We start from the raw sequence: 22,337 nt of genomic DNA, 5'->3' as shown, positions 1-22,337 counted from the left end.
AGAGTTTATTTAATCAATATAAGAAAATTATAACTTGAAGAAAAAGTCAACTTCCTTACAGTTTCTAAAATGCTTTTTCTTATGATTTTTCACAGGAGGTACTGAAGAAAGAGATTGGCAGACTAGAAGAATTCTTTCAGTACATACATACCTGTCACCTTCCTCTGAACCCTGCCCTTTGTATAAAGGGGATTGATCGAAAGGTAAGTCAATCTATTCAGTACCTAAGTTGAATATTGTTGTTCTATGTTGTTTTGCTCACTGTATGTCTTTGAAATGGCAAATACAATTTAGAAAATCTTATTGCAATTATTTTAAGAGAACAGTAATTCAAACCATGTGCTCCATTTGATGCACTGTGACCAGCTGAGATCACATTGGCCTCATCAGATGATTTGTTGGTTTAGAAACAAACTATACATCATCTCAGTGAGAAAAAAAATAAATATACTTCTCACCAAATTGTTTTCTCGATTTATTCAAAATGGTTGATTTGATGACTCCAAGCAGGCTGAGTTTAATTTCATGCTTATTTAGATTACGTGCAAACCCATGTCTAGTATGCTAATATATCATTAGCTACAACATCTCCATTTTTATTCAATTTAAAATTCATTGGTGCTCATGAGTCAGTGTGCCAGATAATGTAGTTTGTGATTTTACTAATGCTTGAAAGCCCTTCCTGGTGGTGTCACATTTATAAACCCCTTCTCTTCCTAAGCCTCTGTCAGCCGCCCTTTCCTGACTTAGAGTCATCCTTTCTCCTCTTGGAGAAAGAGTTTTATTATTCTCTTTCTCAAAAGCCCAAGAGTAGAAGACACTAATAGAGAGAAGTATTGTTAAGTGAGATTTAGGAGTAAAGAAGTTAAACTATCATACGTGCACAATAAATGTTACCTAACTAGCGTTATAAGACAATCAACAAAACAAATTCAATAGTTAGTAGAAAAATTAAGCCATTTTTACTATAAATAAAAAAGGTTTTGCTAAAAACTTGATACTATGACCTTTGTAACTTTGCTGTTACAAAGACAGCCTCGAGACTTTCTTAATATGCTTCATAAACATATTTTGAAAAATAACAAATTAAGGCATCAATTCCATAAATTGAGATATATATGTCTATTTGAACTAAATTCCAAATCATTGCTAATTTTAAAAAATTGTGTAACTTTTTAATTATTAGTAGTGCATCTGAATAATGCCAAAGATATGCAGAAACTCAGCATTTCAAAGACATAGTTTGTTAAAGTCAAAAGAACAATCTGGATCATTGAGTCCAGATGTTGGTTTTTTGTTTCTGCTTTCTTGGTTTGTTGTTGGTTTGTTTAATTTTTTTCAATTAAAATTACATAATGAGTTTTGGCATTTGGAAATTTGGGGCACTGGCTCTAAGGGGTGGCTGCTGTAAGTATCCAGGTGAGCTGGCCAGACCTGGGGTCACCACCCCAGGAGTCACCACCCCTAGTGCTGTGATGGGCACCACACTCCCCTGCAGCAACCTGCAGCCATCAGCACTTTTCCTGAGACTGAGAAGTGTCCTGAGTATAGAAACTTCTTTGCCCCATTTGCTCTGACCAGCTGTGCCTGTACAAGGCTGTTGCCCCTGTGAATTCAACAAAGAACAGGACAGATGTGGCAGGTGATGCTCTTACCTACGGAACATTTTAGTCTGTCCTCTGGTCCTGCTGAACAACAAGTAAGTCTGGAGGGACATGCATCCTATCTGAAGGTGCAATAAATATGGCAAAAATCAGAGCCCACATCTGGTTGCCACCTGAGGACCCATGGAAAGAGCCTCTATGAATCTAATGAGTATGGTAAGACCTTCAAACAGACCTGTCAGCCAATGGTTCACCTGAGAATCCACTGATAGAACTAGCCGTATGAATGCTCCCATCTCATTAAATACCAGACACTCCATGCTTGGGAGAAACCTCATAAAAGTGATGAATGTGTAAAAGCCTTCACTCCGAGTTCCCTGCTCAGTGGCTATCAGAGAGCCCATAATGGAGAAAAACCTTCTGAGTGCAATGAGTGTGGGAGACCTTTACTCAGGGTAAAAACCTTTTCCAACATTAGCCTCTTCACAAGCGAGAAACCTTCCAGTTGAAATGGGTGTGGGAAAGCTTTCTGTTCTGATGGAAACCTTATCCACAATCAGAAAATCCACACTGAGGGGAAGCTTATGAGTTTAATGAACATAGTAAGGCCTTCAGTGAGAATGAATATCTCATTTGGCATCAGAGCCTCCACACTGGGGAACAAACACATAAATGTAGGCAGTGTGGAAAAGCCTTCAATCAGACCTCTCAACTTGTCAACATGAGCAAATTCATAGGAGAGAGAAAAAATTGAATGCAGTCTGGCAAGGCATCAAGTCTGAGTAAATGTCTCAATGTATGTCGCAGGCCTCACACAAGCAAAGAGCCTTGCCTTCAGCCTCCCTTTGCCCTTTGCCTCTCTTCCCTAGACTTGGGATGCCTCAAAGAGACCCCCAAGAATTGAATGAGTAGTATTTGAAATCCACTGATCTAAACTCATGTCTGGCCTAATACAGGATTTCTTAATTCAATATCATGACAGAAGGTCATATGTTCCCTGATTGACTTATTTTTGCAGCAAAAATTCATTACTTACCAGACAGCCTTCCCCATTTACTATAAAACTAAATTGATTCGGAAAGCAGGGGTTTCTGTTTGCTATGGGATTGGGTGAAGTTTATGTGGATAGGTTAAGAAATAGATCCTTTCCTCTCAGCTTCCACCAATTTCAGACTTCTCAGAAATAATGATATTCAAACTGAGCCTTCAACATGTATTGATATCATATTTTAACTTAGTTGATAAACTGAAAGTATCAAGTTCTTTCCCTTTCTTTGGTACTGAGTGTACTCTTTGCTGTCAACATGAACTCTCGAATAGCCCAAACACACACAGCCTTTTAATGCTCAAACGAATGTAAGAACATATGAAGAAAATAAGCAGTAAGGGAAGTTAAAGAAAAGTAATCAATATTGTAAAGCTAAAAATAGAAATGCAAAATGTAATTGAAAGAAATGAAAAGAGAAAATATATGTTGTACTCATTTTTAAAGGTAATAAAATATTCATTAATAAAAAGGGGGAAAGAATGCATTAATTTTTTGAACTACCTAATTAATGTCAGGCACTATAAAGGGTATTTTATATCCATTAGCTCATATATCTATTGCAAACATGGTGAGGTAGGGGCTGTTAACCCCATTTGACGGTGAGATACAAACATTTTAGTACCTTGCCCAAGGTCTTACAGCTAATAAGTTACAGAATCCAAATTTGAACTCATTCAGGGCTTTCTTAACTCTATACCTATGTTTCCTCAGTATGCTGCAGAGCAGAAATAATTAAAAGGAAATAATTTTTTTTAAATAACAATTTTATCTTTTAGATATTAACCAACTAGCATAAGCACAATACCTACATACTACTTTATTTAAATCCCCGACATAGTACCACTGTTTAGTGAGAAAAAATGTAGTTGAAGATTTATGACCTGCCAAAAAGCTGGCTTTTCATTTCACAAGTAAAGGCTTTGGTTGGTAAAACTAAAGTTGTTTTTTTTTTAAAATAAATAAGTTTCTTTGTTCCAAAGTGTAGAAATTACTCATATGTGTTATATTTTCTCAAATAAATTCTGTAAGGGGCCATGATTTCCAGGAAAATGTTCTTTTTATTTTGCTCACCATTTTCTCTTCTCTTATAGGCATGTTCATATTTCACATCTAATGCTTTGCCATTGAAGATTACTTTCATCAATGCTAATCCAATGGGCAAAAATATCAGCATCATTTTTAAGGTACAGTAACTCCAAAAGCATCAAAATGATTACATTGGTAGAGATATTGATTTATTACCTACAAAAAAATTACTGTAGCTATTTTCTTCTGGCAACAACACAGAAGATTCCAGTTATTTTTTATTTTGCATTTTTGCAGAATTATAGTACAAGCCAAACTATGATTGGCAATATATCAAACATTACTGGCTTAAAGTCAATGAACCTTCAGTGCAAAACTTAAGGAAATGTGTTTCAATAAACAAAATTATACAATCACTTTTGAGTAGTACAGAAAACAGAATATGTGGCCAGACCCTAGGCGGGGAGCTTTCTTTTGGCCTAAATGCTAAATTAGAATCAAAATTACCTGCCACTCAAATGCTATAAATTAATTTAGCATAAAATTCTTATCTGCAAGCACGTGCTTATTTTAGCAATTTGGGTTGTTGTTTTCTTTTTAAATAAAACATAAATATGAGCCATATCAGTCGTTATCGTGAATCCCACGTGAAAACAGTAAATGGTTATAGACAGGTAGGAAAAAGAGAGTAAAGAAAAAACTAAAAAAAAAAACTAAGAATTTGCCATTCATCCAGCTAGTTTAATCAATTATGCAGCCAAACCTGACAACAAAGTCTCAGAGAGTGATATTTTTGGTGGATTCTGATTATTTTTTAGGATAATAGTTAGGACACCCATACTTTTTCTCTGAACTGTGTAACCTCAAGCAATCGTGTTCCAATGACACTGCATATTTGCTGAAGGGAAAAAAACAACATGGAATCTCATGTTGGCATAATTTTCTGCATGTAATTTAGAAAGCAGTTTCAAAATAAAAATTCTTTTTAGTTTAAAAGCATAGAACTTTTCTTTCCCCTTGGACATATTCCATTTCTTTCACCAACGCTAGAAAAATCTCCCCTTCATCATTTCTTATTTTTATCAAGGGCCATTTACTCTGAAGACTTTTCTGCTGTCCTCATAACAAGAGGAGCCAGTGAGTCAGAGTCGGATGAATCACATGTGTGCCGTTTCTCCTCCTAGTCGAGAAGCTCTTGATATTCTGTTTATCAGAGCATAAATTTATGGCATACAAATAATGTTGCACTTAACTCTCTCTTGGCTGAGCTTGAAATGTGGATGAACCTTCATTCAGCCTTTCTTCGCTAGACTTTGAGTCTAAGATGCTGCAAACGTGGATAATAAACTGAAAGATTATCAGGGAATAGCATTCCAAGCAGCTTCTAATTTGATGGCTATAGCTTCTGTAGTCACTTAAGGGGAAATTCTCATTCCCTTTGATCTTCTGTCAGAAACACAAGGAACTGTTAGTGCTAATAAAATAATTGAAGCCACTCTAAGTCAGGCTAAAAATGTATTCAAGGAAAGAAATGACATATATTATATTTGAAAGCTATTAAGGGAATTCAAAGAGAAACCCAGAGTCTATCATTTTGTTTTTAACAGGCCGGAGATGATCTTCGTCAGGATATGCTTGTTCTGCAGATTGTCCAAATGATGGACAATATTTGGCTGCAGGAGGGCCTGGATATGCAAATGATCATTTATAGATGTCTGTCCACGGGAAAAGGCCAAGGTCAGTATAGATTAGACGGTGGGTTGACGTACGTTATTTATGTCATACTTTCCACTGGTAAAATGCCACCAAACTTTCCACAGCACTCATTTTAGGCTATACATTTTAAAAGCCAAAGAACTACACATAGTCATCCTTTTTTAAAAATAATTATTTTCAAAAACGATAAGCCAAATTAACTTACAAAATGCATAACGTCTTTTTAGATATTAATGAGAAACTTGACAACCCAAATGTTAACTGTGATCTTTTTGTGTGTGTCTTTAACAGTTAGCTAATTAATAACTAACTCCTATTTTTTCTCTTTTTTCAAGATGATAATAGAAAAGCCTACTCATTAAAAAAAAACAAAAAACACCACAATTGTTGCCTATTGATGCAAAATTTGCCAAGTTGCAAATGCTTAAAGGGGTTCTAAAAATTCTAAATATATTATAAACCTGCGCTTAATTTCTAAAAGACTTTGGAGTAAAATACAATTAATATTAACAGTCAAAGGTGACCATACATGCAAACTTTGAACATACTTCAGCGTTGCTTTTTCCTTATAAAACCTAAAACATTATTATGGGAATATAGTTACATTTATACACATTACCAATGGAAATAATGTCAGTGGCCCATCTAAATTATTAGCAAAACATCAGGGGTAAAAGTTATATTCAATTACAATCATGCTAAATAAAAATAATAATTATTAAGATATCTTTTTTACATGTGGCCATTGCTACTTAGAATTTCATTAAAGTAATTGGTATGAATTATAGCAGATAATTCTGAATAAACAAAGGAATAAAAAAATCATACAACTAGAAAAAGGACCTAGGGCCATGTAGTCTTTTTTTTTTTTCATTCAAGCAGAGCTACAATTTAAACTCATCATCACTAAAGCAAACCTGCCTCTCCAGTTCCTGACATCCCACCACTAGGCTCAGTACCCCAGCCTATTGTGATTTGAGATTTTAGAAGCAAAGAATGGAAGCACCTTCTAGTTAGTTTAACTTACAACTTGAATTTCAGTATGACTCTATTGTCATACAATCCAATTATTTTGATTCTTATAATAGGGCTATTGCTTCCATGCCAAGTGTCCCATCCATGAACACTTTCTAAAGCTCTAGTTCCTAAAATAGTCTTTTATCATTGCTACTCTGAGATCCATTTATTCCTTGAGTTTTACTCCTCTTTTCTCATGTGACCTAATTCTTTCATAGCCTAATATGTTGAAAGTGTAAGAATAAAACTAGATGAGCCGAGGTGAGCTTTATGATGTCACATGGATCACCTTTTTTTCAGAAATTGAATACATCACTGACCTCCATGGAATTCTTCAGTTCTATCTACTCATTTCTCAGTTTACAACAATAAAATATAACAGAGGCTAAATCTTTTGAAATTAATAAAATGATTCAGCAAAAAAATAACTGTAGACTTGCCCAAAGTTGCAGGTGTCATAAATCAAAGTTATTCTTCCCCCATCTACCAGCAATCTTCTATAGTTGTAAAATTTCAAATGGCATTATAGTAGCAAATTATTTCTTCAAGAAAAATAGAAATCATTAAAGCAAATGTCATTTTTTGGTTGCATTTTTAATCATGTTCCAAGGCTTAATGAATATCTACTATTCTCAGGGAATGTCACAAAGTAAGGTAGAGAATACTAAAACGAGCTCTTGGCCCTTAAGTCAAGTATACTCCAGACCAGACATTTACGTGACTTTATCAACATTATTGTTGATTATAATTCTCATGACTAATTTGTATATAATGTCCTAAGACTTTAGAAGTGACTATCAGAAAAAAATTATTTATAATTTATTTCTGGCTCTCCAAATTTCATTGGCATAAAAATTACTTAGGGGAAATGGAGGAACAAATCTAATAAGGCCCAAACCAGGGTACTAAGTCAGGCTCTCTACTGGGGGCGGGGTGGGGGCGGGGCCGGGAGTGGTCAAGTCTTGGTGATTGAAGAAACTGCACCCCTTTTTGAGAGCCACTGCCTTTCATGGTGTCACCTTGAAAAGTTTTGTTCTTAAGAAGCTTGCTACTTAAAGTATGACCCATGGATCAGCAGTATGGACATCCCTTGAGGATTTGTTAGAAATACAGAACCTCAGGCCCCACCCCCTTCCTACTGAATCAAAACCTACATTTTCACAAGATCCCCAACTGATATATACGTGCATTAAAATTTGAGAAACACTACATTAAAGGACTGTAAGAACGGAACCACACATATTACTCTATTTGCACGGAATTATGTTAGAAGCATTTAAAAGGTGTATGATACGTACTAGCTTAAAATGTATAAAATGTAATTTATGGTTTTAATTAATAGGCAGAATTTAGCTATCATGATTGTTATAAATTAGGTACAAGGTTTTCTGAGTAGTCAGCAATGCAAGGCTTATGATAAATGACTTGGGATTTAGAAAAGATTAACTCCCTGAAGACAAATGTGGTCAGAAAAGTAACTGATATTGCTATAGTGTAGTATCCAAAGGGCATAATAATCTAAGTCCTAATCTCGGGCATGGCCAGATGTGAGGCTGCAGTGAAACACTTGGGAACCAGGAAGAGGTAATTTTCCTTTAAGAAATGTTACGTAGAGGAACTGGAAAAATGAGGAGGGACATTTTCAGTAATTCCATTACTACTCAATGTAAGGCTTTACATTTGCTATCATACTTAATACATGTGAACAAAACCTACACAAGAGCCAAATACTGTTGAAGGAGGAGGTAGGGGTGTTATGATATTACATATGTACCCAGGATCCAGGATTTATCTCTGGGGTATTGTTTCTCTTTCTTTTTTCCCTTTTCTTTCTTTTAACATATAGGTTTCATACGTTATATTTGCAGCATTTAATTCCCATTCCCCACATTTGTTTGTTTTAATTATCTGTATTGATGAAAATATTACAGATGTCCCCTTTTTTCCCCATTGACCCCTTCCACCCTGCCCCCATCCCAGGCCTTTGACACACTATTGTCTATGTCCATGGGTTATGCATATAAATTCTTCGGTTAATCTCTTCCCACCCACCCACCCCCGCACTCCCACCTTCCCTCTGAGATTCTTCAGTCTGTTGCATTGCTTCCAAGTTTCTGGATGTATTTTGTCCATCAGTTTATTTTGTTCATTAGATTCCACATATGAGTGAAATCATGTGATACGTGTCTTTCTCTGCCTGGCTAATTTCACTTAGCATAATATTTTCCAGACCCATCCGTGCTGTCACAAAGGGTAAGAGGTCCTTCTTTTTTACAGCTGCATAGTATTCCATGGTATAAATCGCACTCCCCCTGTTTAAGGTTCTTTCTGATCCAGCAATGTAGATGCCTAATGGTCACAGCTGGGCTATTGGATATTAAAAGAGATTAAGGCTGCGACCATTTGCCACTGTGCCACTGGCCAAATCCAGCACAGAGAAGTGTTTTGTTTACCATCACTGTTATCTGTTTGTTGGTGTTTAATTTGAATGTTTTCAAGGTAGACCATAAATAGTCAATTTTAAAAACTCAACCATCTCTCTTTTCATATAATTACATTTGTGTTCCTGGTCCTTTTGGGAATTTGAGTTTGCAGCTCTTGTAGATGTCATAATGGTAGAAACCAGAAGTGTCTTTCAATGGCTTTATTTATAGAACTGCATTACAGGTTGTTTTGTGGACATTCGTCCTAGGATAGTTTTAAACACTGGGTTTAAATTGCTGTTCTAAACAGGATAAAAATCAGTGGGTTGGAAATATTTACATTTCAATAACCTTATGAACACAATGAAAAAGAAGCCTTAATGGATACATAGCCAGTGGGGCAAAGGTCCTACTGAAGTTCAGTCAATATATGCTCCCTTTAAAAAAAATGATAATCATAGTTTATCTTTAATGTTGACTGAGAAGGAAGAGGCAGGTGACTCTCTACCTGTTTACTGCCTAGTTGTTGCATTCACTCTTAGAAAATGACCATTTAACATGACGCTTTTATGAACCTGAACATTGATTTTTATAATATATTGTAAATATTTGTTATGAAGATTACATTTGGTTTGCTTACCAAACTTGTTGTACAAGTTTGAATGCCCTCCCTTAAACAGCGCAAACCATACATTAATTAACCCACTATAGACCCAGTGGGGTCTCTGAGGACATCTAAATTGACTCTCTACTGTAGTTCTAGAAAAAAATATTAAAGCTGTTTTGGCACATCTGATCCAAACACTACAAGTAGCCTCATTGCTCCCCAGGATTTAGGAAAAATTAGAAGGGAGTCCATCGAGATGAGGCTCCTTCAGAAAAGATTTGGAAAGGAAGATGGTAATCTAAGTTGTGCTGGCAACTATTGTTACCTAGATAAAGATGTATTTTCTAAGCATCCCTCATCCTGTGAAGAAAGAATTATTTCCATAAGCCCTTTTTTTCTCATGCAGGATTGGTGCAGATGGTGCCTGATGCTGTAACCTTAGCAAAGATCCACCGCCACGCTGGACTGATGGGACCACTGAAGGAAAATACAATCAAAAAGTGGTTCAGTCATCACAACCACTTAAAGGTGGATTATGAAAAGGTTTGTCCTGCTAGAGTGGATTTTACATAATGTACTTAAATAAGAATATTTAAATCCTTGAGTTCTAAGTCACTCAGTCATCAGCCTAGTGATAATGACCCAGTTTAAATGTTATATAAACTAGGTACAAATTTCTGTGTTTGGTTTTCCTTCTAGGTAAAATTCGAGTCTATCAATAAAGACTTTCTTTGTTCAACTGCCTCCCTTCTCTCACCTAAGATGATGCTCTTTCAACTACTTCCTTCAACTTACCTCTGCCTATTTGTACACAATCTCCAATTTCTAGAAATCCCCCTCCTTCCTTTGCAATACATTTCTTCTGCCAAGCTCTACTTTTTCATGCCTTATTCTTTCAATGTTTGCAAAATGCATAATAGAGTTTCAATTTTTTATATCTCAGTACTTTACAAAACATACTGTTTTATTTGACTTCGAACATTTTCCCCACTTTACTTCATCTTGGCATCTGGCCAGCAGGGTTCAGTTGTGCAGGCTCTGTCCAGGGCTCCTGGCTAAGGGGAGTCATTTAGAGCTAGGCCTTGTTCTACTTGTCGAGACATTAACTGGTATATCTGGGTCCACCCAGAGGCAGAAGCACCTAAATGCTAATTCACACAAAGCTACAATATGAGCCAGCATTAGACTTGCTCAGAACTGTCCTAAGCACTGAAATTTCCTCATACTAGGAAACCCCTCTGTCCTGGGCAAGTGGGATGATCTGTCACCTACTAACATGGGTCATGATAGAGAGACCCAAGAGTTCACCTATTCCAGACTCCTGTGAGATTGGAGTGGAGCAAAATATAGGCTTTGGAAGGCCAAATAACAAAGAATTAGGTGTTATCTTGAAATCTATTTTTAGTCATTTTCTGAATTGTAACTTGAGTTTTGCACAAATCTCTGGTGTTGTACTGTTTTAGGTGTTTCCATATACATTTGCTCTTCACAGCCACAATGTGAAAAACATATTTTATCTTCACTCTGTAAATGAAGAAAATCTAGACAGACAAATTATGTGACTTGCCCAGATACTTAGGATACCTGGAAGTAAGTTGTCCCGGCATGTAGTCCAGTGACATAGACTCTCAGTCCAGCAAGTCAGCCATACCATTCGAGGAAACTCATAGCCATGGCTCAACCAATCACTCATGGTTACACCAAGGGTACTCATGGTTGCATCCTTGATGAAAATGATACATACCAGGAGACCATTTTGAAAACAAAGAATCATTTTGGCCAGACGCCTCTGCTGATTAAAGAAACAGAAGCTACAATCGACTTAACAGTAATCTGTTTCCACCCGCACAAGCATTCATTGATATATACTATACCAAAACACTTTCAGACATGAACTGGGTGACCTATTTGCAAGGATAAACATAAAATGTTACAGATATCCCAACATAGCTTTTTCTGTGTTAAAAATTCAAATATTAAACAGCTGATATTTTAAATTTCTCCGGGGATAGGAAATATTAGGCCATATTGTTTCTTCTTTTACATTCAAAAAAATCATTCAATATTGTATATTTGAGACATAAAAAAAATCACACTAGGAATCCTCTCTAGAAATTCTGAAAACTAGCTCCAACAAATGAAAGATATTTTCCCCAACTTCAATGAAAACATGTATCTATTAGGCTAAAGAAGATATCACTTCGTGTTCTTCTGCAGCATATCAAGAATGTTATTTTATCATAACCCTTCTCTCAGCTGAAATGCAGAAGTGGTTCTTCATTATGTAATTTTGCTTTCATCATACTTTTTACCATTAGCTTTGCTGTGAATGCACTTGCTCATTCTATATACGTGTTATTTTTGTGTTATTGTTTTCAACTAATTAGGCCTTGGCGAACTTTTTCTATTCCTGTGCCGGCTGGTGTGTGGTTACGTTCATCCTGGGAGTCTGTGACCGTCACAACGACAATATCATGCTGACGAAATCAGGCCACATGTTTCATATTGACTTTGGAAAAATTTTAGGTCATGCACAAACATTCGGAGGGATAAAAAGGTTAGTGCGCAAATAACTTTTGTTACAGTAATTAAGTAATGTCCTAGAGTGAAAAAAACTACTACATAGAAACCCAGCAGATGACTTGCTCCCCATCTCTCAAACCTCTGAAGATAACATGAACATAATTATAGATCTAATAAACTGAAGGAAATTTTTTTTCAATAGATTGTTAATGGAAAAATTAGTTTCCTAAAATAGTTAGTGGACTAAATCGGCCATCTCCCATGAGATACTAACCCTGCTCTAGTCTGAATTATCTGAAATACAGTATTTTGGGTTTTTTAATAAACCATGAATGGTCAGTGAGGCATAAGTTTATGGCCTCAATGCATCTGGTATATTGCCCATAGCATTCACTATGCCTAGTCCCCTTATTATAAAACTAGCACACTTCCTGGCCCCAATCATCCTTGAATCATTCTAAATGTATTTAGTGAGCACCTACCAATCAGTAATGTGGAGCTACAACATTAAACAAGTTACATACAAGCCTGATCTCTTTCTACTAGAGATGACAGGCATTGAACAAGTTAACATGCAAAGAAATAACATGAGGAAATAAAGAGTTTAATTTCTTATTTTTTTATTTTGTTAATCCTCACAATAGGATATTTTTTCCACTGATTTTTAGAGAGAGTGGAGGGAAAGAGGGAGAGGGAGATAGAGAGAAAAACATCAATGTGAGAGAGACAATCAACTGGTTGTTTCCCCATGCACACCGGCCGGGGCTGGGAATCAAACTTGCGACCAAGGTATGTGCCCTTGACTGGGAATCAAACCCAAGACCCTTCAGCATGCATGCCGATGCTCTAACCAGTGAGCCACCCCGAGAAATGGTATAGAAAGTGACTGAGGCACAGATACTGTTTGAAAGAAGCCTCTTGGAAGAGGTGAAAGACAGCTATGTAATGAGTGGCAACTTTGTGGAGATCCATGAGACGAGAGAAAAGCAAAACTACAACCATCAGCATCAGGGTAAGCATGGCATGCTCCAGGGACGACAAGAAAGCCTGGGGCCCGTCGGTGGGGTGGAGAGGGGCAGACAGGAGGAGGTAAAGGTGAGGAGCCTGGTGGAGGCCAAGGCAAGTAGGGCACTGAGGACATAGTAGGGAGGTTGGCTTTTATTTAAGTCCAGGGGCAGACCACTGATGGACTTCAGTGGAATTCAAAGCTCTCTCCTACCGTCCGGTGAAGTAATGAGGCCAGTCAGGAGGCTACTGCAATAGTTAGGGCAAGACTTTAATGGTAAAAAATGGTCAAAACTGATAGATTCAGAATATATTTTGGAGTGAGCCACAGAACCTGCTAATTGATTGGGCTGGGGGAAGGGCTCAGTGGGTGAGAAGAATAGAAAAGATTCTAGGATGACTCCTGGGTTTTCAGCTTTAGCAAATAATCATATAATTTACTGGAAAGGAAAAGACTGTCAGATGAATAGGTTTTTGTTTTATTTTATTTAAGCTGGAGGCAAGGAAACCAGAAGTACAAGACCAAAAGTCCCTTGCTTTAAAAAGAGACTTCATATAAAAATAGAAATGGGATCAGTCCATTCCAAAGACAAATCAGTCATTTTAGCTAAAAACAGCTCCTCAATAGAAGAAATAATAATGTCTGCTACAATATAATGTGATGAACTTTCTCCAGATGGCCATAATCTGGTATCAAAACGCCAACATAAACTATATAATATGGATCTTTGGGAATAAAACTGATTTCTTGCTGGGTCATTGCCCTTTTATACTCATGCTTACATCACCATTCCAGAACATCTCGCACCACCATCTGTGTGATTCTGTTTAGGAAATGTTTGCAAATATTGGGTTCTCCGCATGAGTCAGCCCAGCATCACTCTCCTTTGGATTCCTTGCCCAGGTGTCCCTGAACCATTCCTCTGAATTCCATTCTCTGGAATTCCACCATCTTCATGCTTAGACCAAATCTGAGGCTCTTGTGGACTTTCTAACTTTGAAGAAAGGAAAAAGAAAAAATCACATTTCGGTAATGAATATGAAGATTTTCACATCTTGTACATAAACAAACAATCTTTCCTTATTGGTTTTAATTATGTGATTAGATAAAGAGGACTTACAACAGTAGATTCAATCATGGGAGGATTCATTAAGACATTCCTTAATGATTCTGGGGAAATGTGGCTAATCCCTATAATGAAAATACTGACAAATTTCACCAACTTTCTGAAACATATTTGTTTTTCTTCTGAAGTATTGATTAATAATTCTCTTCATTGCTCTATTTTCTCTCACAGAGATTCAAATTAAAGTGGTTTGATTATGCATACACAATTTTTCACTCATAGTTCCCCTGTAACAATGATTTCTATATAGTAATTTTTTATTACCTAAAAGATACTCTTGTAATAAACTTTAAATTTCAACTCATTTTTTTTTAATGACTCTCTTTTAGAGGAAAACTTAAGTAAGGTCTTTATTGGTGATGTTCATTGCTCTCCAAACTCATTGTTTCATACTTTAGTTTTTCAGAGTATATTTCCACAGTCTAGATCATCTTTTGTTTTGATAATACTAGACTTACATGAGGTCTTTCTTGAAGCTCTTTTTCTAGATATTTTTAGAGGCTATATGAGCAGTGGTTAAGGTCAGGTACCCTGGAGATAGACTGTATTTTTTTTTAAATCTGATGCTAACATGTGCTAATGATGTGACCTTAAACAAATAGCTTGTCTGTGCCTCAGCTTAATCATCTATAAAACAGATTTGCTTTGAAGATTAAATTAATTGTTATATGTAAAGGGCTTAGACCAGTGCCTAACACTGAAGGTTCTATGCATGTTTATAGTAATTAATTATAATGTAAGTATTCCAAATGAAGTGACAAGAGACTGTGTCTCTAGGTGACAACTGTTTCTTTCATTTAAAATTATCAATGCATCTTGTTTTTTGGTGCTTTTTAAAGTATGGGCTTTGAAAGTAAAAAACTGAACTATTAGTCCTTTAAGTTCTCTGACTTTGAGGTTTGTTAACTGACAGACCAGATTAAGCTACCTGTCAGGTTTAGTTAGATTGTAACATATTTCAACATATCATCCTTGACTTCAGAAATAACTTTAGACATAAGCAGAGATGTGCTGGATCAGCTTGCAAGAGCCTATTGTGTCTACTACTCAACTCCACTTTCAGTGACATCACATTGGGTAGCCATAGTGGGAATATATACACGATGAAAATTGACAAATGTCACAAATCATAGCTTTTTTTTTCCTTAAAAAAAAAAAGTGAGCTAGTTATCAAATATTTACCACTACCACCACATAATAGGACATACATCCATTTAAAACAGATGAAAAATAATTCCGGAACTCAACAAAATAAAATGCAAACTCTGTTCCTATTAAATTATTTATATCAGGATCATCAAAATATTATATATCTGTCCTCTTACGACATGGTTTATATCCTTTTCAAGTATCTATGACCATTTTGACATTATCTTCAATAGTTAATTACCACTGATTTAAAGATTTTTTAATGTTTAATTTCTAATCTGAGCATTATTATGCTTATATTCTAAATATTCTCAACTTAAAGCCATCTTTGGAAAACAAAACTCCCTTAGCAGATTAAAAGATTAATTTTTGTCTTGCTCCAATCATTCTGGCTTAGCGCAATATTCATAATAATCCAAAGGCTATGTAGGTGTTAATGACCTTCCACATGCTTTAATTACTATCTTAGTGTTCTTTGAAATTATGAGGCTTACTAGTTTGTTATTCACACGATTGTTTAATAAGAAACATTGTGGTTCTTTTTACTCAAAGAAGGCCTCATCTAAATTTTCTAGAAGAAATATAGACTTTCTAATAACTCCAACTGTGAGTGTCTTAAGGACGTCTTTGTATCTTAAGCACCTAGCTAGTACCTGACACTTAGCAAGGGCTCAATCTTGGTTGATCACTATAAAATTGCCATAAACTTTATATTTCTTGACCTGAGAAAGTATAATTTTTCTGAAGATAAAATTCTTAAGAACTTGACATATTCTGTTTTATAACTGGAAATCTACCAAGGGATTTTTATCTAGTGGCCCCTCTACATGTGGGAGTCTGGGGGATAAGACTCAGCTTTGAGACACACCACCTCATACCCATGAGGATGGCTTCCACCAAAAAATAGGAAACAACGTGTCAGCAAGGATGTGGATAAGTGGAACCCCTGTGCAACGTTAGACGGAATATAAAATGGTACAGCTGCTGTGGAAAATAGTGTGGCTTTTCCCTAAAAATATAAAAATAGAATTACCAAATGTTGTAGCAATTTCATTTCTGGGTATATACCCCAAAGAATTGAAAGCAGGGACTCAAACAGTTATTTGTACACCCATGTTCTTAGCATCATTATTCACAGTAACTAAAATGTAGAAGCAACCCAAGTGTCCATCAGCAGGTGGATGGGTGAGCAGAATGTGGTATAGACATACAAATAGAATATTATTTAGCCTTAAAATAAGAAAATTCTGACACATGCTACAACATGGGTGAACCTTGAGGACGTTATGCTAAACAAAATAAGCCAGTCATAAAAAGGCAAATACTAAATGCTCCCACTTACATAAGGTACTTAGAGTAGTCAGAATCATAGAGACAAAAAGTTAAGTGGTGTTGGCCAGGATTTAGGAGAAGAGAGGAATTGGGAGTTGTTGTTCAATGAGTATGGAGTTTCAGTTTTATAAGATGAAAAGAATTATGGAGATGGCTGGCAGTGATGTTTGCACAATGTTATGAATATTTTAATACCACTGAACCGTACACTTATAAATGGTTAAGATGGAAAATTTTGTTTTTTCCTACCACAATGAAATACTTTTTTAAAAAAATAGGTATACTATAAAGTATCACAAAGGCTTCACTAATCACAAAGTTAATTCTAAGCAAACTACACCTAGCATTTGAATAGTGCTTTGGATTTTCAAAGCACTCTCACATAGGCTATTTCAGGAAATAAAGTTTGTTGTCATTCCCGTTTCTGCTATTATTTCTCCCTCTTCTACTTCACCTCATCATTCCACTATTTTATCACCTGGTTTCTTTTAAGTAAACTCCTTTATATCTATCTACCCACCTCCCATGAGAAGTTAAAAAAAAAAAAAAAAAAAATTCCTCTAGTTTAAAAAAAAAACATGAATTTTATTCAAAGAGAGAATTGTAGGTTTCCAGATGAAAAGAGTGAGGTATGATTGAGAAAGGATGAAAGTTTGTGAGAGAGAGGGAATAAAAGGAGAGAAATGGCAGAGGGGAGGCGAGAGGGAGAGAACAACTTAAATAGCAGTGTAAGGATTCTGCCTTCTTGCACTCAGCGAGCCTATGCCCATTGTGAACAAAGTATGCTTAAAATAGCAGGCTCAAGTGCTGACTCCCCAGCTGGTCTAAGGTACAATGTGCCTGTCAACATCAGCATTTCAGAGCCCCGAGTCTGAGCCTAGTGATTAAAGAAAGACTGCAAATGCCTCCTGAACATGAGCCTTGTATAAGCACTTCATCTGGTGTTCAACTGAAGAAACAGTACCTGATCCTATGCTGAGGGAAACACTCCTGGTGTGAAACTTAGTGAGAGATAAGATGTCCATTCCATGTTTGATTGTGCACATGGTAACTTTATGGGTGACTTCAATGTTTCAGGGGTAACTTGGAACTATTCTTGATTTTTACCTCCAACTTGACTTTGGAACCTAACCCTATTTAAAGTGTGGTACCACAACCCAGTTTCACTCAAGTGTGATCGCTGTGATCATCTTCGTTACCACACTAACTTCTGTTCCACGCAGACACTGAAATTCCATGTAAAGCATCATTGGACACTTTCCTTGGAACTCAAGCTCAAGGGTGAAAAACATGGAAATTTGGAGGAGTTGACCAGTCTCTCTCTGTCTTCATTAAATCCTGATCTACTATAAACTCACTCCCCAAATACAAGACTTAGGAAAGTAGGACTGATAGTTTTGAAGAGGTAGCTGTTTTAACTACTCTTTTCAGATCAGAGAGATGGTGTACCTGAGGCTGTTAAAGATGAGTAACCTCCCAGAGGCTAATTTAGGACTCACAGTACATCTATAAAAGAGGCTAGACTGGGGGGGGAAAAAACAAACTATGTTTTAGATTTAAGAGATTATTTGTGAGGGCCTCCTCCGTTAATAATTGCCAAGAGCTTGGAGATCTCACAGAGCGTCACAAGTTCTTTCTGTAATAGTACATGAACCCTTCTGTTCTCATTATATTTCACATTTGAGATTTCCTGCGTTGTCTAATTATACAAGGTTCTGCCTTATCCAGTGGATGTTCCAAATTGCCTTCTCAACTAACTCATGGATATTAGAAAGGAGACTTGTGTTTTTTCTGTTGGGTAGCAAAATTTGCTCTCTGAAATATAGGTGGTTTGTGACATCAGGTGATGTGTAGGCTTAAACATTTCTCAAAGCACTCTGTAGTCATTTATTTGCATGCTAATGTCACCATTCACTATGATGAGAGTCTGCAACTTTTGGAAATTTTAAAACAATATCTTTTAATGTTACCATGCTATTTCCTGGGGACAATAACATTTGAAATGTATGAAACTAATAGCAATTTCAGTAATAAAATGTGCCTCATTACTGAGTCCCATTTTAGTTCTGGGTACAAATACATAGTCAAACATTCAAGCCTTTCAAACCTGGGATTAAGTTTGTATATGTCCATTTACTGACTTTATCGGTTACTCAAGTAAATGCTAGATGAAGTATACTGCAAAAGGAAGAGAGCCCAGCAGATTGATTCTACTGTCACAGATTCTTGTTAGAGCCGTCTGCCTTTCCATGCCACTCTCTGTATCCCCTGCCTTTATCACCAATATTAAAATGTAGCTCTTCTCAGACTGCTGTGGATTATCACGGGGAGCAGAGGAAGCAAGTGCTCCTTGGTGATGCTGCACCATCCAGTGTGAGGAATCAGAGTCTAAAGGAAATAGTCAGCATTACCACTTAAAGCTTCATAAATACTTGACATGCATTAGTTTAATTAATCCTCACAGGAACTCTTTGAAGTAGCTACTGTTATCCCCTTTAATTCACAAATAAGAACTAAGACAGAGAGAAGTCTGAGTTGTTTTAACTTGTCCAGAGTCATAGGCAGTAGGTGTTAGGACCCTTGGGTAGGTGCCATGTAGGAGACTGATATTCCCATTTCTCAATAATCCTAATGTACTCTGTTTTCTCTCCAGCACTGGCACAAATGGCTGTTTCTTTAGTTAGTTCCAGATAACACAGTGATCCTGAATTCATGGCTATGATATATAGTAAATTCAAATCTTTAACAACTACAATTAAATGTAAGATGATTGTACTAAGACCAAGTGTTAAAGAAGCAGGGCTATTTTCCCATCCATGGGCAATATGCTCTTTTATGTATGAAATGGCAGGCACAATTGCTTACTCTCTTTTAGTTTTTTTCTTATACTCAAAAAAAAATGTAATAGGAATCTTTAAGCTAATAGAAATTAAAGGCTCATGGGATGTGACTCTAGCTTTCTGAGCCCACCAGGACTATTCTATTGAGCTTGGTATGGCCAAAGACCACCCTGAACTGCTGGGATGAAGCCAGTGTTATTATCTACGCTGCATAATTCACATTTGAGGAAGCTGTTTCTGTGAATTACTGTGTTCTCAAATAGCTTATGTGCTCAATACTTTAAAATCGAACAGCATTCATTTTTAATGTACATATTTGTTTAAAGAATCATTCAATAGATAAAAGACAGCCTTTTTAAGGATACAGCACCTCACCTATTTCAGAGTGCATCCATTACAATGAACTTGCTTGGTCCATTTCCTTGGTGATGTATTTTAGAACAAGGCAGTCCCCACTGTGAGAGCTGGTGTTGTTGACAAGTTGTCAAGCAGAAGCAGAAGATGAGCAGGATGTGGAAGAAAGGGTGGGACTTAAATTAGTGGAAAAGAAGTGGAAAATATAGACCATAGTCGAGAGTATTGGAGGTCAAAGTGTGGAGGCGGAAGAAGATAGGGCTGTGCCGTAACCCACTCCTCTGCCTCCTCTGTGCTCCATCAGAGCAGCCGAGCGACAAGAAAACATCAGCACAGCAGGGCAGGCCCGGCCCAGCACTCCCGCTATGCTTCCGTGGTCATCTCAGTATCTCCGTCCCCCCAGTGATCTGTACTTTATCCTCAGAGGATAAACATCAGGTCTCTCCTACTCACTATTACCTCTCTCGACTTTAGGCAGAGGACCATACCTCCTACTTTGCTGAGAAAACAGAAACAGTCAGAACATAGTCTCCTTCTCTGCTCAGTACAAAACTCACAGACTTCTTCTTTCTTGTTATAATTTGTTTTCCATTTTAAAGTCAGTCCCTCCATCTGTGCTTTGGACCTTGTCTCGCCAAAGTTTAAATAACCTTGGGGATTTGAGACCCCCCAGTTTCCATGTCATTTTGTTCACCTTGACAGACTTACTGAAGGAGTTGTCTGAGCTCTTGGCCTCCTTTCCTTACCTCCCATTCTATAACCACTTCGACCTGGTTTTACTCTTCCTTGTTTGACAAAATCAACAATGACCTTCATAGTGTCAAATTGAACAATATTCATTTGTCATTTTATATCAGTTACCAGCAGATTTCAATGGTGTTGACTCTTCCTTCCTTAAAATGCCCTCTTCACTTGTCTTCTATGATGTTCATCGCTCTCAGGTTTTTCTCTCCTTCTCAGTATCCAGTGCAGGATGATTCCTTTTCACCAAGCCACTAAATGCTAAGATTCCCCAAGACTCATTTCAGCCCTTTTCTCTTCTTACTCTACAGTCTGTCCCTAACTGGTATCAGCTACATCTGAGACTTCTGTCAATATCTTATTCCAGGTGACTCACACACATTTTAATTAAACATGTGAGTTTGGGGTAATTCTAGAGTCACAAGCAGTTGTAAGAAATAATACAAAGAGATCCTATGTGCCCTTTACTAGTTGCCTCCAGTGGAAACATCTTATAAAATCATAGTGCAATAGCATAACCAGGATATTGATACTGATATTGATACAGTCCTGATACAGAACAGTTTCATTAGCCCCAGGATTCCTCATGTTCCTTTTTGTAGCCACACTCACTTTCCCCTCCCCCACCCCTCCCCCCCTCCATCTTATCCCCTGGCAACCACTAACTTGTTTTCTATTTCTATAATTATGTCATTCAATGATATTATATAAATGGAATCCTACAGTATGTAACGTTTTGAGATTGGCTTTTTTTACATGGCATAATCCTCTAGAAAGCCATCCAAGGTGTTGTGTGTACCAACAGCTTGTTCCTTTTATTGACAAACAATATTCCATGGTATACACATACCACAGTTTGTTTAATTATTCACCCATTGAAGGGCATCTGGGTCATTTCCAGATTCTAGCTATTACAATAAAAACTGCTTCACATGAATATATGTTTTTATTTCCCTGAGGCAAATGCCCAAAAGTATAATTGCTGGCTTGTATGGTAGTGGCATGTTGTCGTTTAAGTAACTGCCAAGTGGTTTTCCTTTGTGGCTGTACTATTTTACATTCCCACCATCAATGTATGAGTGATCTACTTTCTTCACATACTTGCCAGAATTTGGTATTGTCATTAACTTTTTATTTTAGCCAGTCTGATAGATATGGTTTTAATTTGCATTTTCTTATTGGCTAATAATGTTGAACACCCTTTCATGTGCTTATTTACCATCTGCACATCCTCTGTGAAATGCCTCTTTATATCTTTTGTGTTGTTTGAGTCGGCAATCTGTAATTGCTTGATGATAATGATCTTGGTATCCTAATGGCTTTATACAAAGAGAGTATATCTACAGCATGAGTATGGTTAAAAGGGAAGTGTACGCACAAGAAATAACAAACAGCAAATTATTGTCTTGATATTTTCCATATCAGATAAATTTATTTGCCTCATTAATAATTACTGTCTGTAATAGAAATATTCTTAAATGTCCCCAAAATATGTACATTTTTAAACTACTACTCATTTCTCACCAATATTGGAAATATATAAAATACTCTCAGCAACTTTTCAGAATAATAATTTCAACAAAAGACTGATCATGTTAATAAAAAGATTAACTTTGACAACAAAATGAAAGAATCATAACAAATAAATTTGTTCAGATGGCCTTCCCACATAAATGTTAAATTATCACAAGTTTTTCAATGTGTGAGTTATGTTTACTTACTGTTTCATTCATTTAATATAACATATCACTAAAATATTGTTTGAGACATTAAGAATACAAAAAAATGAAGATAAAATATTTCTTCTACCCTTGAAAATCACACA

The 22,337-nt window shown here is 36.5% G+C and overlaps 1 protein-coding gene across 3 annotated transcripts in view; it reads left to right on the top strand.

The window, feature by feature from the left end:
* Positions 1 to 22,337, top strand: part of PIK3C2G (phosphatidylinositol-4-phosphate 3-kinase catalytic subunit type 2 gamma) — a 233,360-nt gene that overhangs the window by 141,825 nt on the left and 69,198 nt on the right. For all 3 annotated transcript variants that reach the window (XM_016197493.2, XM_016197491.2, XM_087813943.1), the window contains 5 exons: positions 96 to 203; positions 3,744 to 3,836; positions 5,286 to 5,415; positions 9,848 to 9,984; positions 11,829 to 11,998. In XM_016197493.2, coding sequence (XP_016052979.2) covers positions 96 to 203; positions 3,744 to 3,836; positions 5,286 to 5,415; positions 9,848 to 9,984; positions 11,829 to 11,998 — 638 coding nt within the window. The remainder of the gene's footprint in view (positions 1 to 95; positions 204 to 3,743; positions 3,837 to 5,285; positions 5,416 to 9,847; positions 9,985 to 11,828; positions 11,999 to 22,337) is intronic.

This window comes from Miniopterus natalensis, chromosome 2 (assembly GCF_054644295.1).
Source record: "Miniopterus natalensis isolate mMinNat1 chromosome 2, mMinNat1.hap1, whole genome shotgun sequence".
In the NCBI taxonomy this organism is placed as follows: domain Eukaryota; kingdom Metazoa; phylum Chordata; class Mammalia; order Chiroptera; family Miniopteridae; genus Miniopterus; species Miniopterus natalensis.
Note: the sequence above shows the minus strand (reverse complement) of the source record. Positions and strands in the feature narration are given on the sequence as shown.